The sequence below is a fragment of the Saccostrea cucullata genome, unplaced genomic scaffold (assembly GCF_032062105.1).
Source record: "Saccostrea cucullata isolate Sc308-1 unplaced genomic scaffold, CSIRO_AGI_Scuc_v1 ctg239, whole genome shotgun sequence".
In the NCBI taxonomy this organism is placed as follows: Eukaryota; Metazoa; Mollusca; class Bivalvia; order Ostreida; family Ostreidae; genus Saccostrea; species Saccostrea cuccullata.
The window spans coordinates 417,051-443,610 of record NW_026939884.1 but is presented as its reverse complement, the minus strand read 5'-3'; the positions used below and the strand labels follow the sequence as shown (position 1 = coordinate 443,610).

Genomic DNA, 26,560 nt, shown 5'->3' with positions numbered 1-26,560 from the left:
TCAGTCTTAGTTAACAAAAGTTTGTATTTATTCAGCAATTAAAGTACTCCTACAATTTATTTAGATTTATATACGCCTTGATATTACACATAACAAAGTTCCTGGCAGCTTCTCAAAATAGGTGCCAAGGCGATATTTATAAACAGGAAAATAATAATTTCCAGTGAAAATTGTTCATAATCCCGCTTATTGTGGCGCAACCTTACATGGACATAACAAAACACACACTGTATTTACACATTTAACCCCCCCCCCAACCAACTCTTAAAAAATGCCTAGTTGTGGTTGGAAAAAGTCGTTCAAAGTGGTTTTAATTAAATCTTTGCCACCCGAGTTTTTTTTCCCTTAGTGGAGGCGGTATAGCTCTAACTTGTAGACTGTAGTCTATCTGTCTTCCTTTTCATATCTCTATATCTTAGTCTTTTATATTTCACTCTTAAGAGACACACACAGAGCTATTAAAAAAATTAATACTGTACTTCAAATATTTAATGTGCATACCGATTTTATCTTAGATCATTACGGGACGCATTATTTTTAAAAGAAAGAGTTTTAAGAGTAATCTTCATCAATACCATAATAATCTCATTCGGTGAACTTTGAATCAAAATCTTGCTAATTGAATACGTGTATTTGACTCCATAAAAGGAATATTGTAATTGCCTTACTGGACATTAAATAAAACTTTAAAAGATAAAGAAAAGATTTTCCTTGATGGGAAATAAAAAATTTTAAATCGTTCTCCACCACAACACTAGATGTCTTTTGATTTTACGAGACAATTAAACATTCAGGTTGATTTTGTCCAGAGCCTTGTAACAAGTCAATGCAAAACTGCACAAAATTTATTTGAATAGCTACTGCTGCAACTATTCCTAAAACCTTTTCACTTTCTTTCTGGCCAGGAGGAAAAAATACCGTAGTTTCAAATTAAATCGAGGTATATTTATATCAACTAAGTCAACTTCTCTGTAGCTAGATTTTCTAACGCAACGAAATTTGTCCAAGCTTCGCCTCTCAAATAGATCTGCAATAGGTAAAATGGCAGGCAAAGGTTACATACTTTTCCGGATGAACCCCTGCTCCCATAGAATATTCCTAATTTTTTGTTCAATTAAATGCAAATCAATATATATTTTGCAAAGAATCCAACAATGCATGCGTGTGTAACATGAGAAACGATAACAGTCCCCTCTACAATATATTGTCTTTTTTCTATAACCATCAAATACAACCCTCCCTATTTTCCAGTTTTAAAGAATTTGATATTTGGTATCTACAACCCAAAGGGTTAATAGAAATAATCTTCAAAAGTCGTCGCTAGGCCCACACGGAATAAATCAGGGATTGGTCAATTGAATGTGAATATTCCGGGGGTGGATCTAGTCTCTGCACAATATCTAACACGTATGTGTTTTTAACGATTTCTACATTGTAATACCAAGCCCATAGCAACGGTTTTCAAAGGGGGACCTCCTGGCTACGGAAAAAAAGGTTAAAAAGGAAAAAAAATAACGGTCCGAACTCCTAAACTAATCTAATATCACATCCTTTTGGCATGGAAAGAGGGGGCAATGGGAGAGGGATTTGACTAATTTTTCCGTGTATTTTTTCTTTCTGAATTTAATTGCTGAAATTTGCTGAAATGTCTGTCTAAACAGCGACAAAATGTGAAGGGGCGCAGATAGTATCCAAATCAACATTTACGTAAAACTACAGCAAAAGCTATTCTCAGAAAAGTAGCCTCCCACCATGACTGACTTGTAAAATTTCAAGTCAAATTACTGTAGAATAAATTTAGAAAATAATCACCATGTCTATTTTTATCAGCTAACAATAATAAAAACATTCTAATAAAGGAAAAAGCATTTTAAAACATGCTTATTCATGAAGTAAAATTTCTATCATAATTAAACAGAAATTATATAACTAGTTTTCCCATTCAGTGACTCTGTAATGTACTTACAATGATTTATGATGTTTTCAAAGAAAAACATGAGTATTGTGTGGTTTAATGTTTGAATCAAAATAAAATCCTTGAAAAAGGAATTTGACATACATGTAGTTCATTTTCTGTACCAAATAATGACAAAATGCAGTCAACCATCAATGAATATTTTTAACATAATTTTATTAACATTTAAATTTTTAAAGTTATTCACTTGCCAAAACATATGATTTTTTATGCATAATAATTACTGGAGACGATTTATCACAAAGCCTGCACACTCACTAACTTTCTTTGGGTCAAGGCGGGTCTGCATTGGAATAATTAGATTCTGTATTTCTAGAGATTTGGCTAGTTCTTTAGTGTCTTTGTCATTAGAAATCAATGTCCCTAAACAGACAAGGAGTCTGAACTCTGCCTCTGGGTCCATCGGATTCTCCATTACGCTAGCCACGGCCAGTAAACACTGCGACTTTCCTTCTTCATCGTCCTGATCCTGTAGACTCACAGAGTAATTCAGTAATAACGTACTGACACCGATCTGAACATTTTTGTTGGGGCTCAGTCTACAGTTGAGAGCCTGGGTTATTATCGGGTCTCTGTTTAACAACAGGAACTTCCGTCCACTCTCATGAAGAAAACAGTTCACTAGAATCCTGAGGGTCAACATCTGGGTGGGGACGGGGGAGCTGGGGTCAAGGAATCGCAGCAGGCTGTCCAAAAAGCCCCCCTGAGAACAGACGTGCTCGCACACCTTCTGGTCTCTGACGCTCACCCTGAGTACATCCAACCCCGGGAAAATGTACTCTGGAAAAATATATAAAAAACGTTCTGTATATACATTAAAATTTGCATCAAGGCAATAAACAGCTGCATCATGTGCATAAAGTAAGTTGTGAAGTCTAGCCATTATGTAAAATATCCCTGGATAAGAATACTATCTATAAATCAGTCTTGTAAATTGTGTCAATATAAAAACGCTAAAGCAGAGTTCATTTCTTTTGTGCAAAACAGAAAATCTAAACAGTCCAACTCTCAAAAGAGTAACTTAATCAGTATCAAAAAGTTTGAACAAATTATGGTTAATATTTATATCATAATATGATATATAACATATCCTTAACCTTAGCCATAACATTTGAATGTATGGATCTAGGACTTTAATATTTCACATGACTTGTATATTTCTTAATTTAAAATAATTTTTTCTGAATAAATTTATCACATTCATTCAAAACCAGACAACCCCAGAGCATAAAAAAATTACATTTGATACATTTCCTAGTGTTCAAAACAATTCTGATTGAAGAAAACAAATGGGTGGAAAAAATATAATAAATCCATACTTAAAACTTCAAATGGAATGAATTCATTACACTGGATAACATACCATATTCTTATCCTTATTCTTGGCCACAATGTTTGAATAGTTGGTTTTAAGACTTCATAATTCACAAGTATATTTCTTATTAAGAAAGCTTTCTTTGCATACTATTTTTTTTTCATAAATATATATACCAGCATATTGTAAAACCCAAGATAAATATGGAAAAGATTTTAATATAATTAACCTATTTTCATTATATAAAATGAGACCCTAACACTTTCGGCCATGTAATATTTTGCTTTGGTTTATAAATTATGTAAATCAGCTTATCACATTTCCCAATAATAAATTCAAAATGTATGTATGATAAGGAGCAGAGTTTTACATATCATTACCCTACTTAATTTTTGCAAGAAATATTATTCACTTCATAAAAAAAATACACATAATGAATATGTATCTAAAGATTATGAAACAGCTTTATACATATATAAATTTCAAGGTTATAAAACAAATTACTTTTTTTGGTTAGCAGTGAAAATGGATTTTCAAAGAATTAAAGCATTTTCACTATATGATCAATAGAGCCCCGCCCTAACACCAGAACCCCTGTTCCTGGGGCCATAAAATTCACAATTTTGGAAGAGGCACTCTTGCTCATCATAACTATGTACTTAGTTAGTTCACTTAATACCCAGGGCCAGAGAAGAAGATTTTCAAAGAATCAATGCATTTTCACTATATAATCTATAAAACCCTGCCCTAGCACTAGAACCCCTGACCCTGGGGCCATGAATTTCACAATTTTGGTAGAGGACTCAATGCTCATTACATTCATGCCAACAGTTTGCCTGCTTGATGTCCAAGTAAAGAAAAGATTTTTAAAGATTGCAATATTTTATGTGGTTTTGGCCCCGTTAAGATTTGTATCAAGGACCATAAAATTCAAAATATTTTATTTCAATAGATGCTGTATACCAAATTTGGTTGAAATTGGTTCAGTGGTTTCAGAGAAGAAGCTGAAAATGTTCAAATGTTAACACATGACACACGACGCACGATGACGGACGAAAACGGATAGCAATAGGTCACCTGAGTTACTCAGGTGACCTAAAAATATATAAATATTTGCAGCTGTCATTTTCAGCAATACTCAACAAAATCAGAAGCTGCTATTTATAATTTTTTTCTGATAAATTAAAAGATTCCAAAAATACAAATATTTTTTAGAGACCAAATGAACATGCGCTGTTAAATGAAACCTCTAAACATAATATGAGACCCAGTTTTCAGTTACCTGTATGTAATATTTTGCTATGGTTTATAAATTATGTAATTCACCTATAGCTATGGCCACATTCTCCAATTATAAATTCACAGTGTATGTATGATCAGGAGCAGAGTTATACATTTCATTAACTTAATTTTTGGAAGAAATATTACTCACTTAATAAAAATTTTTACATATAATGCATGTGCATCTTAAGGTTATGAAATGACTTTATACATATACAATTTTCAAGGTTAATTAAAACAAATTTCATTTTTGGTTAGCAGTGAAAATGGATTGATGATTCTCTAGTTTTTGCCCTTTTGGGTTCTTTTCACAGTTTTTGGAATTTCTTTATTCCTGCAAAGGCATAAATAGTGTTTATATAATAAAAAAGTACCTTTTTTCTATTTTTTGGCTGTTCAAGCATGTTTTTAAGGTCTGTATGTGTAATGAACTGTGGTAGTTTTTGTCAATTGAAGGATTTTTTGCTGTGTATTATTGAAAAGGGACCCTTCTTTATAACAATAGTGATAGTATTACTTATCAAATTTTTAAATTATGGATGGATATGTCTCTTCAAAATATAAAACGTTAAATGAATATTCATTCTGTTTGAATAAATAAAGTGTTTACAACCAAATCTGGAAGTATGATGTTAACTCTTTGGTGATATTCAAAGGGAAGAAACTCAGAAATGACGAAATGAAAATATATAGGAAAAGAAAATCCTGGATTTATTGTGACATCTGCTGAAGATGTCTATCAAAATCAATAAGTAGAATATACCAATTAAGCATTTTAAGGTCAAGATCTAGTAAATGAAAGGAGCCTACAGATTTATCAAACTTGAGAAATAAATTCCTTTATCGATGCTTTACAACTTTAGCTTGGTCAAATAAGGTTTTTCAGGGCAATTCAGGGTTCTCCACAAGGGGTTTTACCATGGAGGTGCACCATGGTTAAATTTGTGTGCGCCATGGTTAAATCTGCTGCGCCATGGTTAAAATCTGCGTCCGCCATGGTTAAATTTTAGAATTTAAAACTTGCATTTTCAGAGATGACACCTGCAATATACTAGATGAGTAGTTAATTGTGTTTATACAACGTGGTGTGAAGCCCCCCAAGCGCACGGGGACAGGTAATAGTGCTAATTACCCACGGTCGATCAGCTGCGAATGTGCCGTGAAGCGTGAAAATTTGAATTGAAGGTCGGACCAGCTGTTTTAACAGTATGAGTAGTTATCTACTATATAAACTACTTTTTACGGGGCTCTGTATTTTTGTATTACACGTTATTTTGTTGAATTTTAACTGTGTTCAGTTCACTACATAATAATTAAAAGATTTACAAGAATTCAAAGACATAAACGATGTCTCGTAGTAGAACGCAAAGGGCAGTCGAAACTAAATAGTTTTTTTAACGTCGGCAATCTTGATGATATTAGCCCAAAAATACTCTGTAAAAAAATTCATCTTCCTCTGTATTTAATCAATTTAATAAAGCTTTAACTTTATTATCGTTTTCGATAAAATGTGCATAGGACCTAAGTGTCAATCGCCGTCTTATTTTTAGAGTAACTGTTACTTCCCGTTGTTATGAGACGTTGCGTGGCGCTATTTTTAGCACTGGGACACGTGGAGAAGTCAACAAAACTTGGTGAAAAACGCATCCAATTGTTCCTTTGTGTGTTTACTTAAAAAAAAATACTACCCATTCATCATTTTTATATTTAAAAAAACATTTCATACAATAGGCTACAACAATTCTTACAATTATTAATTTCTGAATAATATTGCCCTGGTTAATGTAACAACAATTTATTTAATTCCTTCAGAAGATTACTACAGTTTTGGGCAAATTCTGGTACATTTGTGAGGTAAAATACAGGATAAATCCTTTTCAATTTTAATTCTTATTTTTTTTTTTTTAACTTTAAACAGTTAGTTATTCCATTGTTTTGTGTTGCAGTGGTAAAGTTTACAAATTGTAAAACCAGTCATTGATTAATGAAGATTAGGAAGTCTAACGCGCATTCGTGTTTTCGGTCACATTTTCTTCACGCAGCTTCCTCCATGGTTAAATTTTCAAATGTGGAGAACCCTGGGCATAATTTGTAGGTAAACAAAATGAAAAACTGTATTTTAAACTGTCATTTTCAATGAAAAATTAAGAAAACCAGTCATGAATATGGGAGTTTTTTCGGTTCGGCAAAGGAAATGTATTATGATTGCCTATTTCAAAAAATGGTAATTAGTATGTTCATGGCCTCTTCTTTAAATCAATATCAAATTTAATATAGGTATCCGGTTTACTTTTCATTTGATTTCAAATTAAATGACATGAAAATACCTCATTTTCTACATAATTCTGCTAAAGCCGTAAAGTACGGGAAAAAGAAAGTTGAAATTGATTATGACGTCATAATGGATCTAGCACCAAAAAATTAGTCTCAAGTTATTTACTAGTTCTTGACCTTAAGAAATTGTGCACCCCCTCCAAAAAATCCCCACACTGTTATATATCTGCTATTGATGTGTACTCCTTCAACAGTAAATGAAAATACTACCATTACCATAACCAGTCCCATACTAAATTAATAAATGATATAGACAATATAAACATGTACTAGTACTCAGATGTATTTTTCAGCAATGCTATTTACTTTTCCATTTAAAAAAAATGTATTTGGTCTTAAATCAGGGGTCTGTGAATATACAGGTACCTGGTACATATAGTATACAGAAATACAATGATCCATATAATAACCATTTCAGTAAGTTACATTTCATTTTATTGTGATTGGTCCTATCTATGATTAGATAAATATAAGTGTGGGAGGTAAATTAATTTTGAGGGAAGTGGAAACAATAACGATCACCTTAAACATGCCCACTTTGAACATACACACACAAATTCTTTACAGATCATACCCACTTCAAACACACACATTTAATTTTTGAATAAATCTTTGTATGTCTGAATACATCTTACTTCAATTTTAGAGGAAGGGTTTACTTATCAATGGTATTCTGTATTCTAGTGAACATTAAGATTATCTTTAGAAAAGAATACCTTTAGGCCACTGCAAGACTTTGTTAATGACACCCACATGTGCTTCTGTCACATTTTTGGCCTCCATTAATGTCTGCAGGGAATTAAGGTCATCAGAACTTAGCTGGTTCTCTGCTCCAACCTTGTCATTGAACTCCTTAAGCTTGTCTAAAATAATTAAATATGGTTCTAATTTCTATAAAATTAGCCTTTAATACAACTTATAAGAAAGTAATTTTATCATTGTTCATTTTGATTAAAGCATATTAAGAAGAGATTAAGAAACAGATGTTACAGGAGAGTACATACTAATTATCTGAACATGGTTGGCCGTTTCAAAGGTAACGTAGGTCTTCTGGGGGAAGTAATTATTACTGGCCAAGTTAACCTGAACATTCTGTGGTCTATAACTTCCTGCTCCTAAGGAAAAATGGGTGTTCAAATGAAATACATGTCTTCTGTAAATTGTACTAAATAATGTCAAAAACAGATCATTGGAAATGACAATTAAACTTTGTCATTATTATATGCAGCAACAAATGCATAATTTAGTTTGAATGATGAAAGAATAAGCAAAAATTTACTCAGGACAAGACTTAATTACCAGTGAATGGATCAGCGCCTGAGATCTGAGGTTGTGGTGTCTGCCCCCCTGGGATGTATCGACCCCCTCCCGTGAAGGGGTCAGTCCCCGAGGCTGGGGCGGAGTTGACACTGGACTGGGAGCCAGGAACATGTCTGCTTCCTCCTAGACACACAAAAAGATAAAAGATAAAATTATTAACACAGATAAACCTGATGTTTGTAGAGGAGAATTTATCAGATTAAAAGCACACTAATTTAGCAGTCCATTATGCATGTGTTACGTTTATACATACACAAGCAAAATCTCCTCCAAAAATATTTACTATCACATAAAGAATGCGTAAGTTTTAACCACTTAACCTTTTATGACATAAAATAGTATAACCTATCCTAAGTTGAATGTTACATCAAATGCTGCTTTTTTCAAGGCTAAGTAACAGACCATAACTACTGACCTGTAAATGGGTCTACATATCCTGAGGTCTCTTGTCCCAACGTGACCCCTTTTGTGTTTTCTATGATGAAGTTGGCAACTTGATCGAGGAATAACTGACTCAGACTATTCTTCTCCAAAAATCTCTGGGCAGCAAACCACGGGTCCTCTGTGACATTAAAGGGGAGCTTAAGAGGGGGCTTCCCATCCTCAATATCCACACTGAACACATAGTCATACTCCTGAAGGACAAAATTAAAAACCTTTGCATTACTTCAATACAAGAGACAGACATATTGCTGAGATTCCAAAACTTAAAAACAATCAGAATGAAGGTTAAATGAAACATACAGTAGCTCTACATTCAGTGATAATCCGATTGTATTGTTGATAATAATTTCCGTCATGGAATATTCCAAGCTGATGTTCAGTAAAACTCTTTTCGTTCAATATGAAGTCTGCAGTAAATGTAACAGATTTTCCCAAGAGCTTCCCTCCCCCTGGTACCCCTTACCTTTCCTTCATAGAGAGTCTTCCCTGAACTCTGCTGAGTCCCCCCACTAGAGCCCACCACATCTCCAACCTTTGTCCACTCTTGTTTAGCCATGTCCCACTGATGAAGCTCAGCACTGGGACCTCTTCTGATGATCTTTTGTTGTCCCTCTTTGGTACCTTCAAAAATAATGCACAAATCATCATAAACATTTCAAAATAACTTCACAAGCAGCCATGAACATTCAAAACTAGCACTCTCAAGGCCTGTACTGAGTAGTGAAATTCAGCATTTGTTTACAAGTGTTTGGATCAGAGTTGAGTTTACCTGGATTGAGTAAAACTTCAGGTCCTGGTAAGTCCTCTAGTTTTACGTCCCCCAGCTGCTTGGGCACTGCCGTGGCTGCCACCTGCTCCACAAATGACTTTTGTTCATCCTCAGGTGCCATTCTTTCTGGCTGTGTAGTAAACACCCTAATTACACCATCACTGTTATAAAACAAAGCATTTTATCATCAATAAGTTCCAATTATTTCTATTACTGTATTAGTATAAACTTTCAGATTTATAGTATTTCATATTTTTCCTATCAATATGGGTACATAACTTGCAATTCTCATTCCTACTTATACTTAACATACAGTATAAGTGGAAATTTTAGCAAGACGCAAATTCAGCGATTTGTCCTTAAAAACTGGTAATTTATATTTAGGGAGAGGTTAATTTAGCAATTTTAAAATGCATATTAAAGCAGCTATTAGAAATAAAACACAATTAATTTTTAGCGGTATTCAATCTCAGCACCCTCGCTAATAATGCCAAAATTAAATCTTCGCTAAAAATTCTACTTATACAGTATAATAAAGTTTGAAAAGGAGGAAATGTACAAATGCCTTGAAACCTCAAAACCTTACCTGGCACAGCAAAAAGTAGAAACACATGCACAATATTAACACATGTACTGTATACAGGGAAATTTTCGCCCCCGTTTTATTGCTGCCCCTTCCGCCTCATCTGGGCGAATTCAAAGAATACAGCACAATTACTTTAATAAAACTATGACTGGGCGAATTTAAAACAGGGCAAAATTGTCTGCAAGTGTGAAAGGGCAAAAATAACCCTGTATACAGTAGTTTACCACTGGTAATTACCTTGCTCCTGAGACAATGTCCCCATTGCCCGGGAGGACACAGACCGCCCACACAGACTGGGCTGGGTGGGCGATGGTCTGTACACACTTCCCGTCCCTCCAGACCCTCAGCGTGCGGTCCTCACTGCCACTGATAAAGTCCTGCCCGTTAGGTAACACGGCGATACTGTAGACAAAGTTCTCATGGCCGTAACAAATCTGTAGACAGTCTCCTGACATTGACCATCGGCGAATCGTAGCATCGTTGGCACAAGATAAAAACTCGTTCATATTTAGTACAGCTATCCCTCTGACACAATCTTCATGCCCTGGCAAGACACTAGTATATTACTCAAAGGATAGCAAACAACCTTTGTCCTTAAATATGTAAGATGAACAAAAGAGAACAATAAAGAATATATAGACAGATGTGTTTTAAAATATTTTAATGAAGGTAATTTTGAATATTTAGTTTGGAAAAGTGATTTCTTCCAAAAACACATGCATAATAGGATTAATACAAGATGGTAAATCAACATGAAAACATATAAATTAATATTAATATTAATATCTACGTAGGTATTTAAACCTACCCAAAGTAGCTATTTTTACCTACTTTATGCTTTACTTGCATTTTGTGGCCGAACGGCGCAATATGGTGAGTACCAAATTTCTTGATACAGTCAAACTGATGATGGATATGACAAAACTTCGACCAAAAAATGCTTACTCCGTAAATTTACAATTTTGCATAGAAACTAATTTACAATTGATGATTTTAGAAGTAATCATTTTTTGGCCAACATTTCGTCATATTCATCATTAGTGTGACTGTATCAAAATATATGGTATTCACCATACTGCGCCATTCGGTGGCCACGAAATGCAGATAATATAAAAAGTAGGTAAAAATAGCTACTTTAAGTAGGTTTAAATACCTACGTATATATTAATAGCTACATAAGTAGAAATAGTCTTTGGACTGGACCTGTTCTATGCAACATTCTAAGCATTAAATTTCGTGTACCTGTAAAAGTGTTTTCACACTTTCCAGCCTTCCACAGCTTAATGGTTTTATCAGCTGATCCAGTTAACATGTAGCCCTGCTCTGGTACAATACCCACAGCCCATACTGCTGCCTGGTGTCCTTAATAAATCACAGAGTCATAAACTAATGGTTAGAACAGTTCATACAGACAAACACACAAGGATAAAGCAGTGCATCCCCTCTCTTTTGGATTGGGGGGGAGGGGTTATAAATACTATCTTGCAATGTTTCATTTTCAAATTAGTGACAGACATACCTTTCAGAGTCATGACACACTTCTTATTTAACCAGACTCTGGCAGTTTTATCCCAGGATCCACTGATAAGAGTTCCAAACTTTCCTGCAGCCAGAGTACAAACTGAAATAGAACATGGTTTAATGGAAATAGCATGTCTTTGTGAAAATTTGCACATGGAGGCATATTTCATTTATAAAGAATTAAAGGTCTCTAGCATACATATTCATGTATATACATACTGTATATGTATATGCTAAAAATGTTTATAAAAAATTAATTCATGGTAAATACAACAAGTAAAGGTTAATGTTAACAATGTAAATCCTTTGATATTTTATAATTTCCATGTTTTACTTTATACATCTACATGTATGTAAGCAGTGATACCTGTGCCTTCATGGCCTGTGAGTTTGAAGACTGGTTCTGTAGAGTTTGGTGTGTAACCGAGAATGGTATGGTCGTTACTTCCCGTCACCAGTAGACCCTGTTCATAGTCCGAGTCTGGGGGCATGACACACACCGCAGACACAAAATTACTGTGTCCTCTCAGCAAATGACCCTCGTGAAAATCTGGGTCCATTCTAGCAGGAAAGAAATATCAGTTAAGAAACAGATATAAATTGGCAAAAATTTAGTTCTTTGCATTTAATTTGCTAAATTATAAGCACGAGCATTGTTAAAGGAATAAAATCTCAAATTTTTATAAACTGATAAATTTTTTACTTAACAATCACATTGAATGACACTAATCTGACACTGCAGAAATTCATGTATATCAGTACACACTCTAAGGCCAAATAAAATTAATCTTTAGATTCTCATCCTAATTTGCTAAAAAATTGGAGCAGGTGGGCGGATTTTATTTTTTATTTTTCATAATTGAAAGTATCAACAAAACAATTGGACTCTTCGTACACATTTTTTTTATTACGTAAATGCTAATATGAATAGATAATATTGTTTTCATATTCTTTTCAATATCTACAGATGGTTCTTGTTTTAAAAAATTAAAATATTAAATATTTATAGTTTAATTCAAAATCATCAAGTACACATATACGGCACACGCAAAACAAAATGAGGTGCAAACACTAATAAATTGTGCATGCATGACTTCTCAACACCTCAATTATCTTTAAGTTCTACCAACAAATCCTTCTGTTTTGTGTAAAATATCACAGATTTCCACTTTCCTCACAGATTCGATCGTTCTTGAGACTTGTAATGTTCGACATTAAAATACATGTAGGTCATCAGTGTTAATTTGCAAAATCTATAAAATTTCCTACTGAAAAGCCTAGGCCTGAATAGTTATAAGATTTAACATTTCCTCAGCACTAATATTTTCTAAAGTCTGCTGACAATGTTTTATCATTATTTTTTTAATACAAAATCACATACAGCTGGAGATTGGTAAAACTTGTCATTTAATTTCCTCGTCTATTTTTACATACCAGTAGTTAAAATCTCTCTAAAACTTGCTCATGCTAGTGATGATATCTAGATGTGTTTATGCTATTTTTTCTTCTCTGCCTTCTCTATACTGAATAGTTATCTTTTCCTTACATATTTAAACTGCTTTTATTGTCATTTTTTTCCATTCTTCACATGGCTCTTTTGGTATAAATAGCGACACACGACTTTTAATACAGACAGGAGATAACTCTTAAACTTTCATCCAAATTCTTGCTGAATAAAAAGTACATGAAAATTCTTTTAGCACTCAAAAATCAAAATAAAAATCACCAGGGTGGGACACTTGAGAGGGGCGGGCGGGGATGAGAATCTAAAGATTAATTTTATTTGGCCTAATATAGCTGAAAATAACTGCTACATGATAATTGATTCAATAAGCATTCAAACAAGTCCAGCACAATCTCTTGATTAAGCTATATAGCTTTAAAAAGTTATATACCTTTATTAAGCTATTCAAAATAGCTTGATAAAGTATTTATATGCCGTTTTTCATAAAAACGTTAGAAATAAACAAAAAGTCGCAAGTATTTAACTATTCATATGTATACTATGGAATATCAAAAATACAACCTAAATCATAAAAAGTTCTAACATTGCTGCTGTGGAATACTTTTAAGCAGAGTATGAATTTCCAGTGTTTGATTAATTATCCACTACTTTGGGTGCGGTGAGGCATGGATAAGTATGATTGCTTCTCATTGTGCTGAACTGTTACCAATCAATTATCCTGTTGGCCATAACTGGCCTCCTTTATAATTTCATTCAAGATATAACTGTGTTGTCACTCATCAATAGCCCCAAATCTTAAGAAACTTTGAGTACAAAGTCTCTCAAGGAGACGCAATTTGGCGAGTGATTTTTACATGCATTGTATTCAGAAGAATTTAAAGTTTAATATTTCCACTGCACCATGATGCGACTTTTTACACATGTTGAAAAAAGAGAAAAGTCTGATAAAATAGCTATTCTGAATAGCTTAATAAAGCTATATGGCTAAATCAAGCTATATAGCTTAATTAAGAGATTGTGCCGGACCTGTCCAAGGATGAATATAAGTCAAGTCCTACATTTTGACACAGGATGGGAATTATTTAAGTTTTCTTTCATTTAAACAGAGAAAAATAATTTATGTAAACTGGTGCTTAAGCTTGGGATAAATGCAGATCAATTCTTTTGGGAAAGTGGTCTTGTTTACAGTAATCAATTGTTCATCTCAGTGATGACAAAGCACAACAAGACAAGTCCTATTGGAGTATTCTCATTGGAAACAAGGGATCATACTCATTGGGTATCCAAACCCTGGCTGTGACATCTCTGGATCCGGAAAGAATGCCATCACTGGGGAAAATTGTCGGCGAAATGGCCCGAACGTCTTTTTCATGCCCAACTATGCAGCACCGTATTTTGTATCCTGCCATTTTTTCTGATGAATGTCGAACCCGATAATTATTTTTGTATATTTCATTTATTTCAAAATCTAACGTCTATTAAACAACTGTTAAAAATATTTAAATTATTTTAAATGCATTTATTGAAGTATGTGAATATATGCAAAGCAGATTTTTAGAAGAAAAAAAATTCTTGGAAATCGGGCTCGGACTTAAGAGAAATTTAAGGTATTTCCACCCTCCTGTGATGTGTGATGTCATAGATTTTTATTTAAAAAAAACGCTTATTGATTCGGTTTATTGCCCCGTAGAAATGTATCGTTTTGAATGATGTTTTAAACAGTTGTACTGAAAAATATAATTTAAATAAATGAATTAAAAAGTGGTGTATTTTCAAACTTTAAAAAAAGTGTTACTAAGGGCAATAACTAAGTCTCATGTAATCATCATTCTTACTTTTGTTATTATAATTTTTATCATTATGCTTCTAAAGTTTCCCCCAAAAACCGAATTCAATCAATTGAATAAATTGAAAGATAAACATTTATTTTGGAACTTTCAGCATCAGAATTATCAGAGACATATAACATTTTCTATTATGTTTTTTATGTTTCTGGAATTGTGTTTGTCATTTCACTGGTTTTAACTTATTTTTTTATAATACTGTTAATTAATTGTACACATTTTCAGGCTGAAATATACTTCTTTAAAATGTTTCACAAGAAATATGACAACCTATCGTTATACATTTTTGGTAATCATTAATTAATTTAAATTTCTATGTTTAGTTCAGCAACCAGGGACCTATATACTGCAGCAACTTATTTGTTATTTTGTTTTTAGTTCTTATATCCATACATATTTCAACAGTGCCTCATATGATCAGTCTGGGAGAGAAAATTTACAACACTCTAGTGGAAACACCTCGAGAGGGTCGGGAGTCTGCAGTACTAGTTTTACCCTCTGCCAAAAAAAGACCGACTCTGCATGTAGTTACAGCGAAGAGCAATTAAAAAAAAACAATCAATTAAACGAACAAAAGAAAAATATATTTGATTTTTTGAATCTCTTTCATTCAATAATCATTGATTTTGAACCACAAAATATAGAACTTTTTATTCACTTCTGAAGACCCAAACAGGAAGTGGATGATTTCATGGTTCAGTAGCTCGAAAAAAGCAGAAATGGCAAGCAAAAGAAAGAGAGATAGTGATGCTGAATATTCGCCATCTTCAGCAAAGACGTTTAAAAACAGCGATGAAAGTGAGAATTTCTTCTATTCACAAAAAAAAAATTATATTTCTAAACACATTTTATTTTAGAAGACGTTGTAATACAAGATAAACAGAAAGGGTTAATGTTGTTAAGATATTTTTTTTAATGTTACATCATGCTTCGTCAGGAGGGAATGCATTTGAAACACACAAACACACACACACACACACACAAACAACTAACTTTTCATCATGCATCATTTCTTTGATCTAATATGTTTTACGGTGTGACCGTTGGGGCGAGCGCAGTTTATTTACTATCATAAACCTACACATGTACTGTCTATCATTCAAGAAAAAGAAAGCAAAAAGAATAAAACAAAACAATAAAAAGAAATCATTTCCCAAGCATCGGGATCGAGATTCCAAACTGACAAAATCGGAAATACCCGAACCGTTGAAGTGACGAAAGTATGACGTCAGATAAAAAGTTCTGTTGACTTAGGACGCAAACGCTAGTTTTATGGAAAAGAGATTGCATTAAATCGTTCTTTTCAAGTAAGTTGTTGCTATGTTTTAGCCACCATGTTGCTATGTTTTCCGAGTTTCACGGAAGCAACCGACATAACTTCGTCAAAATTCGTAAGTTTCCGGTGACGTCATTTGTATCATTTCCGAAGGGCAAGGTGAAGGCCGGTGTTGTGGCATGGGGGTATTTTTTGAATAAGGTAAGGCAAAATCATTTCGTTAAGATTTCACAATGTTCCTTTAATTTTTTTACTATTTTTGATTTATTCGCGCAAAGGACATTGGGTAGTGCAAGAATTCTGGGAATGTTGCACAGAGAAATTTGGCTGACGTATGTACAGATTTCAATCCGAATTTCCTCTGTTCATACACGTTAGTCTATTGAGCTCGCTGCGCTCACTATAATATGTAGACGGTGCGACCGTTAGGGCGAGCGCAGATACTTATCCAGTTTTCATTTAGATCGGACTCGTCAAACCGCACGTGACATTCGGCGCGTCTAAGACTCTGACGTCATATGACGTCGTATGCATGTTGCATTATCAAATTCAAGCCTAAACAGGGCTGATTTTAAATGAAGAACCGTTTTAATGACTATTTACTGCAACAATTTCATTAAATCAAGGCAAGTTTATTATTCGTTTAACTTTTTTGTTCTTATTCTCGCGAGAACGTGGCTTTAGCGTTATGTACTAAGCGTTGCATTGTGGATCAAAATTACTGCATCAAAAAATTCGATGGAATGAATGTGCAGTAGTCCGAATTTTCTCTTCGCCCAGGCGTTGTCGTTAGAGCTCGCAGTAACGAGCTTCGCTTCGCGACGCTCGCTGCACTCGCAATTAGTAGTATCTTTCATTTCTATCGTTAGCACATTAAGTTATTGTAAATGTGGAATGTAAAAGAATCATTTTTGCTCACACTCTATACTTTCATTTGCTTCTAGTGCCCGAGCTCTGTGATAGAACCATTTCCAGGTTAGTTTGAACTTTCAGTAAGCAAGGACCAACCTAGGGGGCGACTGAGGCGAAATAGTCGCTTTGGGGCTCCAAACTTCGCCGTTATTTATCACCAAAGCGAAGTTGAAGTCGCCCTAAGATTTCCAACCCCTTTATTGAAAATCATAAAAAAAAATCTATTAAGAAACATGATAGAATGGTCAGTAATTTACAAATCTTGTTTTAATTTCTGCTTAAATAAACGAAACAGCAGGACACTTGCACCTGTTTTGCTACTGTAATGGTTTGGGCCGTGGATATCGGCCTGGATAGCTCAGTTGGTAGAGCACCGACTGGAGATGCAGGGGTACCGGGTTCGATTCCCGGTCCAGCCATACATTTTCTCCTCTCCCGTTACATTTGGTGCCGTGCCATGCCCTGGAATTGACAGGTGAAAGACCTGCCAGGGATGAGCCTGGGTTGGGGTCTTTGGAGGGCCAAAGACCTTTAAGGAGGGAGGAATGTGGCGGTCAGCCGGGTTCGATTCCCGGTCCAGCCATACATTTTCTCCTTTCCTATTACAGATTTGGTGCCGTTGACCACCTCTGGAATTGCAGGTGAAAGTCCTGCCAGGGGCAATAAGAACTTGGGTTGTGTCTTCAAGGGCGAAGACAATTTAAGGAGGGAGGAATGTAATGGTTTGGGCCGTGGATATCGGCCTGGATAGCTCAGTTGGTAGAGCACCTGACTGGAGATGCAGGGGTACCGGGTTCGATTCCCGGTCCAGTCATACATTTTCTCCTTTCCTATTACACTACTAATGACCAACGCATCGAATACTCTGTCGGAACTCCTCTAGAATTTACGCTTCCGGATATGAAATAGTCCATTGTTACAAGTTATGCACAACCAGAAGCAAAACAGCTGGTCAGCTATCGATGTCATGCCAAAGATGTTGAAGACGATTTTAGATCTTTTTATTGCCAAATAATTAATTCATGTTGTGAATACAGACGTATTTTTACTGTTAAATTGTTTAGTTATTGACTGTCTAAGAAATTACACTCTCAGTCTATATGTATACGGAGTTCAATCAGCATGCAGTACGTAGTACATTAAAACTTTTTCAGAAAAAAAAAATAATATGAAAACAAATTTTGAAAGAAAATAACAAAATTATGACTATGCAATGAGGCTGAAAATTTAAAATGAAAAGATAGAATTTTAAAGTTATTTTGTGCATACTATGCAAGAAATGAAAACAAAACTTTTACATAGTCATTGTTTTTTTTTGTTTTGTTCTTGTTATTTTTTTGTTTTTGTTTTGCTAAAGATACCTTGTAACTGGAAAAAAAAATTCAGATATTTTTTTTCTTTCTTTAATTATTTTTACTAGGATGTCAATGCTGAAAAATTATTGAAATGCATTTTAAGTTATAAACAATGAAATAGTTTCATTTTTAAAAAGTTTATAATGATCAGTGAGTGTCGCGCGCGCCAAGAAGTCTCCCCAAATTTCAAAACTTCTCCCTAAATTTCTCTGAGGGAGAAGTGAAGTCTCCCTAAATTTTGGGTCTAGGTTGGTCCCTGAGTAAGGTGGGGTATTCTTGGTACTATGTATTAGCGTCTGTGAAATAGCGAATAGATTCTCAATGGTTAAGAACAGGTTCGGCACAATGTCTTGATTAAGCTATATAGCTTGATTTAGCTATATAGCTTTATTAAGCTATTCGGAATAGCTTGATTAAGCTATTTTATCACACTTTTTATGCCCCCCTTTGAAGAAGGGAGGGCATATTGCTTTGCTGCTGTCTGTCGGTCAGTCGGTCTGTCGTTCGGTCTGTCGGTCCACTTAGTTTCCGTTCATTTTCTTCGCATAGGTTGCACGTACTGAGATGAAATTTGGTATACAGATTTATCAGATAAATATCTTGGTCAAATTTTATTTTGGGTACAATCGCACCATATTTGACACAGTTATGCCCTTTTGGACTTAGAAAAATTCCAGTTTGGGGGGAGGGGGGCATAAGTGTTTTACGCCCATCTCTTGTTTCTCAAATGTTTTATTTTTTCAGCATGTGCAAAAAGTCGCACCTTGGTGCAATGGGAATATTAAAATTTGAACTTGTCTAAATACAATGCATGTAAAAATCACTCACCAAATTGCGTCTCCTTAAGAGACTTCATACTCAAAATTTTAAAAGTTTGGGGGCTATTGATGAGTGACCACACAGTTATTTCTTGAATGAAATTATAAAGGAGGTCAGTTATGGCCAACAGGATAATTGATTGGTAACAGAAGCAATCATACTTATCCATGCCTCACCGCACTCAGTATAATAGTGCAGTTACTCAAACAATGGAAATTCATCTTTTGCTTAAAAGTATTCAACAACAGCAATGTTAGAACTTTCTATGATTTGGATTGTATTTTTGATAGCCAAAAGTACATATATGCATAGTTAAATACTTGCGACTTTTTGTTTATTTCTTACTAAAAAACGCTTTTGTTAAAAACTACATATAAATAGCTTTATTGAGCTATTTTAAATAGCTTAATAAAGCTATATAGCTTTTTAAAGCTACATAGGTTAATCAAGCGATTGTGCTGGACCTGAAGAAATTAATAACATCAGAAATTTTAAATTGTTGTTGACAACGATGTGACGACTTAAGCTCCACCTCTTTGCGGGATGAGACAACGTTATTGATTATTCGATATACTTATTGGCATTTGCCCAAATTTCTAACTCATGTATATTTCAACAGTAAAGGAAAGCTGTGTAAATTTCAGAAGCTAATTATGTAACATCGAGAATGCCACGCCTTACTGAAAGTCCAAACTAACCTGGGAATGGTTCTATATGCATAGATTCTTGGTTGTTTTGCCCAGATTACCTGTTTGTGCCGAGTGATTTTGCATGCACTATTTCCTAGCTGCATAACTATAGCTCTCCAAAAAAAATTGACAGATTGGAAAGCTATAGTACATGGTACCCATTGTAAAAACTAATATATTTATTGCGCTCAAAGAAGTGTGCTGAATCTGAATTTAGCCACTCGGCGAGAACATGTAATCAAGGCAAACTCACTAATGGTAAATGTATATGAATATATTGTAAAAATGATTATGTATGAAACTAGCTTACTTGTTGAATTATTAGCCAGACTGCCAGAGGACTCTGAGGTCTGAGGTATTGGTCTTGATAGATATTTGCTGGTTTAGTTGTACCTTTTTTACAGACATTTGACATTAAACTTGTTAAAAAATATTGCGTAGTTTTAATCACTAGAATACTAACATTTTATTACATACCATGTTTCCTCTGCCAAAGGTACTAGTATACATTCTATAATAAGTCTATATAGTCTATAACTACATGTATATGAATGTATATGTTAATCCTGTATTGATTTTTCAGCTTCTAGCCATTCCAGATCTGGAAGAGCCAGAAAAAAACCAGCCCGGTTTTTGGATGAAGAGGATGGAGAGGAAAGTCCATCAGAGGGCCAGGAAGTGGAAGTGAAAACTGAGGAGATCCCTGATGTAAAACCGACCCCAACTCTTCTGGCCGCCACCCCCCAGATAATCCACTCCAATCCACAACTCATCGTGGCTACTCCTCAGATCATAAGTGCCAGCCCTCAGTTGATAAATGCAACCCAGTTGATCAGTGTTGCACCCCAGTTAATTAGCTCAGCTCCCCAGTTGATCAGCTCAGCTCAACATTTGATAAGTTCAGCCCCCCAGTTGATCAATTCAACTCCACAGTTGATCAGTTCAACTCCCCAGTTGATCAGTTCAGTCCCTCAGTTAATCAGTTCAACTCCACAATTGATCAGTGGTTCACCACAGCTTATTACAGCATCTCCACATCTAATTTCTGGTGCACCTCAAATGATTGTGTCACCTGAACCATTACTCCAGTCCAAAGTGGAGCCACTAGAAACTCCAAAGTCATCAAGGGTGAGTTAAAAAAAATCAGCAGTGAATATAATGAAATAATCACCGGATTTTAAATATTCCTTTGTTGTGAACTTGATTCACTGATCATAGGTATATAAAAAAACGTGTAGTGGGAAGCATTAAACTGGTATAATATTTGGGAGTTCTTTTATTCTCTTGATAATACACTAGGACCAAAATAGTTGATATAATAAATGGTAACTGTTTTTTTTATAATTGTTCACTTGAAAGATTTACATGTTGATGGAAACCTGTTTGCATTAAATTTTCCTCTTTTGAAGGTTAGAAAGAAATCAGCTAAAGTGATAGAAATGGAGGAATTTGAGAAGGCTGAAAAGGTCAAGTCCACCAAAAGGCCGACAAAGATAATTAGCCCGGAGTCGGTGACTGTGGCTGTCTCAGCCGCTCCCGGAATACAGCCCCAGATTTTACAGGCAGCCAACATACAGCTGAATTTAATGAACGCCCTGAACACATCAACATCAAGTGATGCCCAATCAACACTTCTAGCCCAGCTGAGGAAAAATCCCCAGATGGTGCGGGTTGTCGATGATCCTAAACCTGGGTCTGTGAAGACTGAGCCTATGCTGGTGTCAGGTCCCTTTGTCAGTCCGGGGGAGACAGTGATGGGGGACCAGAATTTCAGTGTGAAAGACGAACCCATTGATACAGTGGATCCTAACATATTGCTTCCCCAGTCTGCCCCAGGCTCGGCTTTGTTAACACATCTAACAAAAATAGCTCAGCAAGAGGGAAATGTGTCCCCGACTAAACCCCCAGCTAAAAAGAAAACACCTAAACCGAAAATGAAAGAAGAACCTGGTCCAAGCATGGCAGGAGACTCCCAGAGTAAAAGTGTCATTAAAATGTTGTTAAATAAGCCAGCCCAGTTTAGTGAGCCCGTAATCTCCACACAGACTCTGTCACAAATCAACTCTCCTGTGTCAGATAAAAATGTGAAGAAGCCAATCAAAATGAAAATTTCTACTGAAGGCTCTTCTATGTCACACATGGGTCCTGCTGGGGATGCGTTCATTCACGGAGCACCTGCCACTGTCACCAGTCCTGTAGAGAGCAATAAGTCACCCACATCAGGGTCAGATAAAAAGAAGGCAAGCATCAAGAGTGAAATATACAATCATGTACACACATATGTACATATGCAAATGTTTTATTCTATATAACACTATTTGAGCAATGCATATATGCATCACTGTTAAAAAACGTTAACTATTGTTAAGTCATTAACACATTTCACAGTGAAATTCTTGTGAATTTTGTGATAATTTCACAAAATCAGAAATTTATCCAACTAAATTATGAAAAACATATTAATAATGTTATGGTAAAATAATACTTAGATTAATTAATTAGGCCAAGAAAACAAAAAGGAAGCAGTCCGTATCAATCCTGGATGATGAAGATGAAGATGAGGAGGAATACGATGAAGATGATGATGATGACGATGATTTGATCGATGATGACATAGATGATAATGAAGATGATATGGACTGGGAGTTTGAAACACAGGATGGAAATCTGATCATTGCAGATGAGGTTCCCAAGAAGAGCACCAGTAAAAAGACCCCCAGCAAAAAGAAAGGCAAGAAAGGTGAAGACAGTAGCTACAGCTTACAATTGTGTTACATTTAGCAGCTCACTATGAAAATTTCTCATGACATAAACAATTATTTTAGATGATGGCGAGTCCTTTGCTGCAGCTAATAAAGACAAGAAGAGCAATGGACAGGTAAACTTCTTCTCAAGGCTCTGTTGGCAGGGACCAGGTTAATTTAGTTCTTCTTTGTTTTATGACCTGTCGGTAAATCTGCAATCATTCCTTTATACTTTGTCTTCAATTTATATTAGAACAGTTTTACCTGATCATTATTTCCAATTTTAAGTTAAATTTATCACTATCATGTAAATTTTTGATACTGTGAAAATAAATCTGCTTTTGATATTTATAGAAGGTAAAGAAGAGGAAACGCCTGACTGCCTACACTATGTGGTGCAACAGTGTGCGATACAAAGTGTTGAATGAAAATCCAGGAATTGGTAATAATAGCAATTTCAGAATTGGCCTTTTTATCAAGAATTGGTAATAATAGCAATTTCAGAATTGGCCTTTTTATAAGTTAAAAATAAAACTGGCTAAAATTTTTTTATTTTATGACCTGCCATGAATATGGCTATTAATTTTGCTCTATGTTCCATTCGTGTATTTTTAGCATTTCATATTTTTAGATTTTGCACAGTTAAGTAGGAGACTAGGAGAAATTTGGCAAAGTGTTCCAGCTAAAGACAAAATGGTAATTTATTGTGGCAGATGTGTCAGAATACATGTATAATCAATCTCCAGAAAGAATGCTTTGTTGTGATACTAAAATTCCAAATTAAGAATATATAATTAAACTAATGCATATATCAATGTCTGGAATTGTATTTGAAAGCAAAAATTTATATTGTATCAGATTTGTTATGCCCCCCTTCGTAGGAGGGAGGGCATATTGCTTTGCTGCTGTCTGTCGGTCCACTTAGTTTCCGTTCATTTTCTTCGCAACTGTTGCACACACTGAAATGAAATTTTGTATACTGATATATCACATGGATATCTAGGTCAAGTTCTGTTTTGGGTACGATAGCATCATTTTTGACAGAGTTATGCCCCTTGGACCTAGAGAAATTTCAATTATTTGCAGTTTCCGTTCATTTTCTTTGCAACCGTTGCACACATTGAGATGAAATTAGGTATACAGATTTATCAGATAAATATCTAGGCCAAATTCTGTTCTGGGTACGATCGCACCATTTTTGACAGAGTTATGCCCCTTGGACTTAGAAAAATTTCAATTATTTGCAGTTTCCGGTCATTTTCTTCACAACCAATGCACACACTGAAATGAAATTTTGGATACAGATATATCACATGAATATCTAGGTCAAGTTCTGTTTTGTGTATGATCCGCACCATTTTTGACAGAGTTATGCCCCTTGGACTTAGAAAAATTTCAATTACTTGCAGTTTCCATTCATTTTCTTCGCAATCGTTGCACATACTGAAATGAAATTTAGCATACAGGTTTATCAGAGGTATATCTAGACGAAGTTCTGTTCTGGGTACGATCACACCATTTTTGACAGAGTTATGCTCCTTAGACTTAAAAAAATTCCAATTATTTGCAGTTTTCGTTCATTTTCTTTGTAGAGGTTGCACATACTGAGATGAAATTTGGTATACAGATATATCGGATAAATATCTAGGTCAAGTTCTGTTTTGGGTACAATCGCATCATTTTTGATAGAGTTATGCCCTTTTGGATTTAGAAAAATTCCAATTTGTGGGGAGGGGGGCATAAGTGTTTTACAAACATCTCTTGTTACCGGGTAATTGGCAAAGCTTTTCAAAATTTTTGTTTAAAAATTGTGAAAAAGTTTGATATATATGTATTTTGCATTATCATGAACATTTGGAAACATTATAAAATTACCAGAAAAATTATAAATCACTAGAAAAATTATAAATCACTAAAGTGTATTTCTCCAAGACATATTTAATAATTATACACTGACTTTTAGGCCTGGAAGAGAAAAGCAAAAAGAGAAGCTCGTAAATTACTGGGGAAAGGTTTATTGATAAAGACAGGTAAAGGGGGCGGGACTACAACATCTCAATCCAGTGTGTCAACAGCCCCAGCTCCGCCCAGCAGCTCGAATACCCCACCCCCTATTTATCACCCACCAATCAGACACCACTCTACAAAACATCAGGTGACCAGTAATACTTCTGGAGTTGGTCCTGTGAAGCAAATGGAAGAACCTTTTACTAGTCCATCTAAGGTACCAGTAAATATTTTTATATGGATTTATTTTATTGGTCTGTGCTGACTTTTTTCTGCACTGATTTTTTGATAGATATTCAAAGTTTTGGATTAATTTAATATTATATACTTACTTAATGCACATAAATTATGTTTCAAAGAATGATTTTATCTTGCAGGTGCTTGGTATAGAGCCTATTGACACAGCAGCTCATCTGAAGTTAGTGGGGGACTCTCTTAGTATCATAGGAATCAGACTACAGGAACACAGGGTAGGTCCATTCACAATACAGTGAGGCATTCATATAAATTATGTTTCAAAGAATGATTTTATCTTGCATTCATAGGTGCTTGGTATAGTGAGCCTATTGAACACAGCAGCACATCTGAACACAGTTAGTGAGGCATTCTCTCTTTCACAATACAGTATCATAGGAATCAGACTACAGGAACACAGGGTAGGTCCACTCACAATACAGTGAGGCATTCATAGGAATCAGACTACAGGAACACAGGGTAGGTCCATTCACAATACAGTGAGGCATTCATAGGAATCAGACTACAGGAACACAGGGTAGGTCCATTCACAATACAGTGAGGCATACTTAGCAAACTTTTTTCCAGTTTTGCTATTATTTTGATAAACTAACAGGTATGTTTGCATCAAAGCCTGAATAACAAGGAGTACCGGGTATATAGGGTTACATGTACTATAATTCATTTGTAATTTTACCTCAATAGAATTGAGACAAAATGAAATTATACTGTATCTCTAGTGTTAATGTCAGATTTTTGGAGCAGGTCCATTCCTTTGTAACTATAAACACTACCTAAACCAAACTTGGATTCATGGTGCATTTAATGATTTTATGTAAACTATCATACTTGTTTCATATGCCACTACTACCCTTTATTTTCTGGATGATTGATCAGGCAAGTCTTTGAAGATTGTCCAAATCCAAGTTACTGAATCATACAAAGACCAAACATAATATTTTGAACTCGAAGAGATTGAGAAAAAAACTTGAGACATCCAAGGATTCCAAGTATTGAGGGGAAAATACATAAAGAATAATTGGTTGTGACTTCAAAATTTTAGAAACATTTCCATGGTATTCAAGATAACAGCGATCGAGATACAGAAGTTTGAACTATAGTAAAAGATTTACATATATTATTTCATTTTATTTAAAAATGCTCTATATTATATTATTCTGTTACAGGGTTTGATCGCTGTACAGGGAAGCCTCTCGGTCCTGTTGGATTCTCTTCTGTGTGCGGTGGGGCCCCTCATGTGTCTGACCTCGCAAGTCCCGGAACTTAATGGCTGCTCCCCTAAAACACACACACGAGTGCTGGACAATATTGCATATATTATGCCAGGGTTGTAATACTTTGTAGTTGTTGAATTTGTTTTACATAAATAAATGTTATATGTTGTCAACTTCTTGGTTGTTTAAAATTTTTGATATTGTCTGAACTACAAGGTTAATTATGCTTTGATCGTCTATTTGTTCCTCATTTTATTGCTTCCATTGCATGAAGCATAATCAACCAAGAGTTTAGGACAATGAAAAATGATGTACTTACTTGGATTATATACTACCAGTGACCATGAACTTGACTAAATGACCTTGGGTCAAGGTCCTAACACTGTGTCAGCTCTTAAAAATATCCATGTTCCATGAGTGATCTCTGTTACTAGA

The 26,560-nt window shown here is 34.9% G+C and overlaps 2 protein-coding genes across 2 annotated transcripts; one reads left to right on the top strand and one right to left on the bottom strand.

Annotated features, from left to right (window-relative positions):
- Nucleotides 1–1,995: 1,995 nt before the first annotated feature.
- Nucleotides 1,996–14,441, bottom strand: LOC134254209 (phospholipase A-2-activating protein-like). Its single transcript, XM_062736757.1, has 12 exons — nucleotides 14,283–14,441; nucleotides 11,913–12,106; nucleotides 11,544–11,645; nucleotides 11,267–11,386; nucleotides 10,262–10,568; nucleotides 9,439–9,599; nucleotides 9,133–9,290; nucleotides 8,641–8,860; nucleotides 8,205–8,348; nucleotides 7,910–8,020; nucleotides 7,622–7,768; nucleotides 1,996–2,755 (listed from the first exon to the last, which is right to left on the bottom strand). Exons 1-12 carry the CDS (start codon nucleotides 14,417–14,419, stop codon nucleotides 2,196–2,198), a joined length of 2,361 nt encoding a protein of 786 aa, XP_062592741.1. The 5' UTR covers nucleotides 14,420–14,441; the 3' UTR covers nucleotides 1,996–2,195.
- Nucleotides 14,442–15,497: 1,056 nt separating this feature from the next.
- On the top strand, nucleotides 15,498–26,298 carry LOC134254206 (HMG box-containing protein 4-like). Its single transcript, XM_062736755.1, has 10 exons — nucleotides 15,498–15,652; nucleotides 20,489–21,033; nucleotides 21,315–22,145; nucleotides 22,408–22,645; nucleotides 22,731–22,783; nucleotides 23,004–23,091; nucleotides 23,281–23,345; nucleotides 24,613–24,873; nucleotides 25,034–25,126; nucleotides 26,078–26,298. The coding sequence occupies exons 1-10, from the start codon at nucleotides 15,538–15,540 to the stop codon at nucleotides 26,243–26,245; spliced, it is 2,457 nt and encodes an 818-aa protein (XP_062592739.1). The 5' UTR covers nucleotides 15,498–15,537; the 3' UTR covers nucleotides 26,246–26,298.
- Nucleotides 26,299–26,560: the final 262 nt, after the last annotated feature.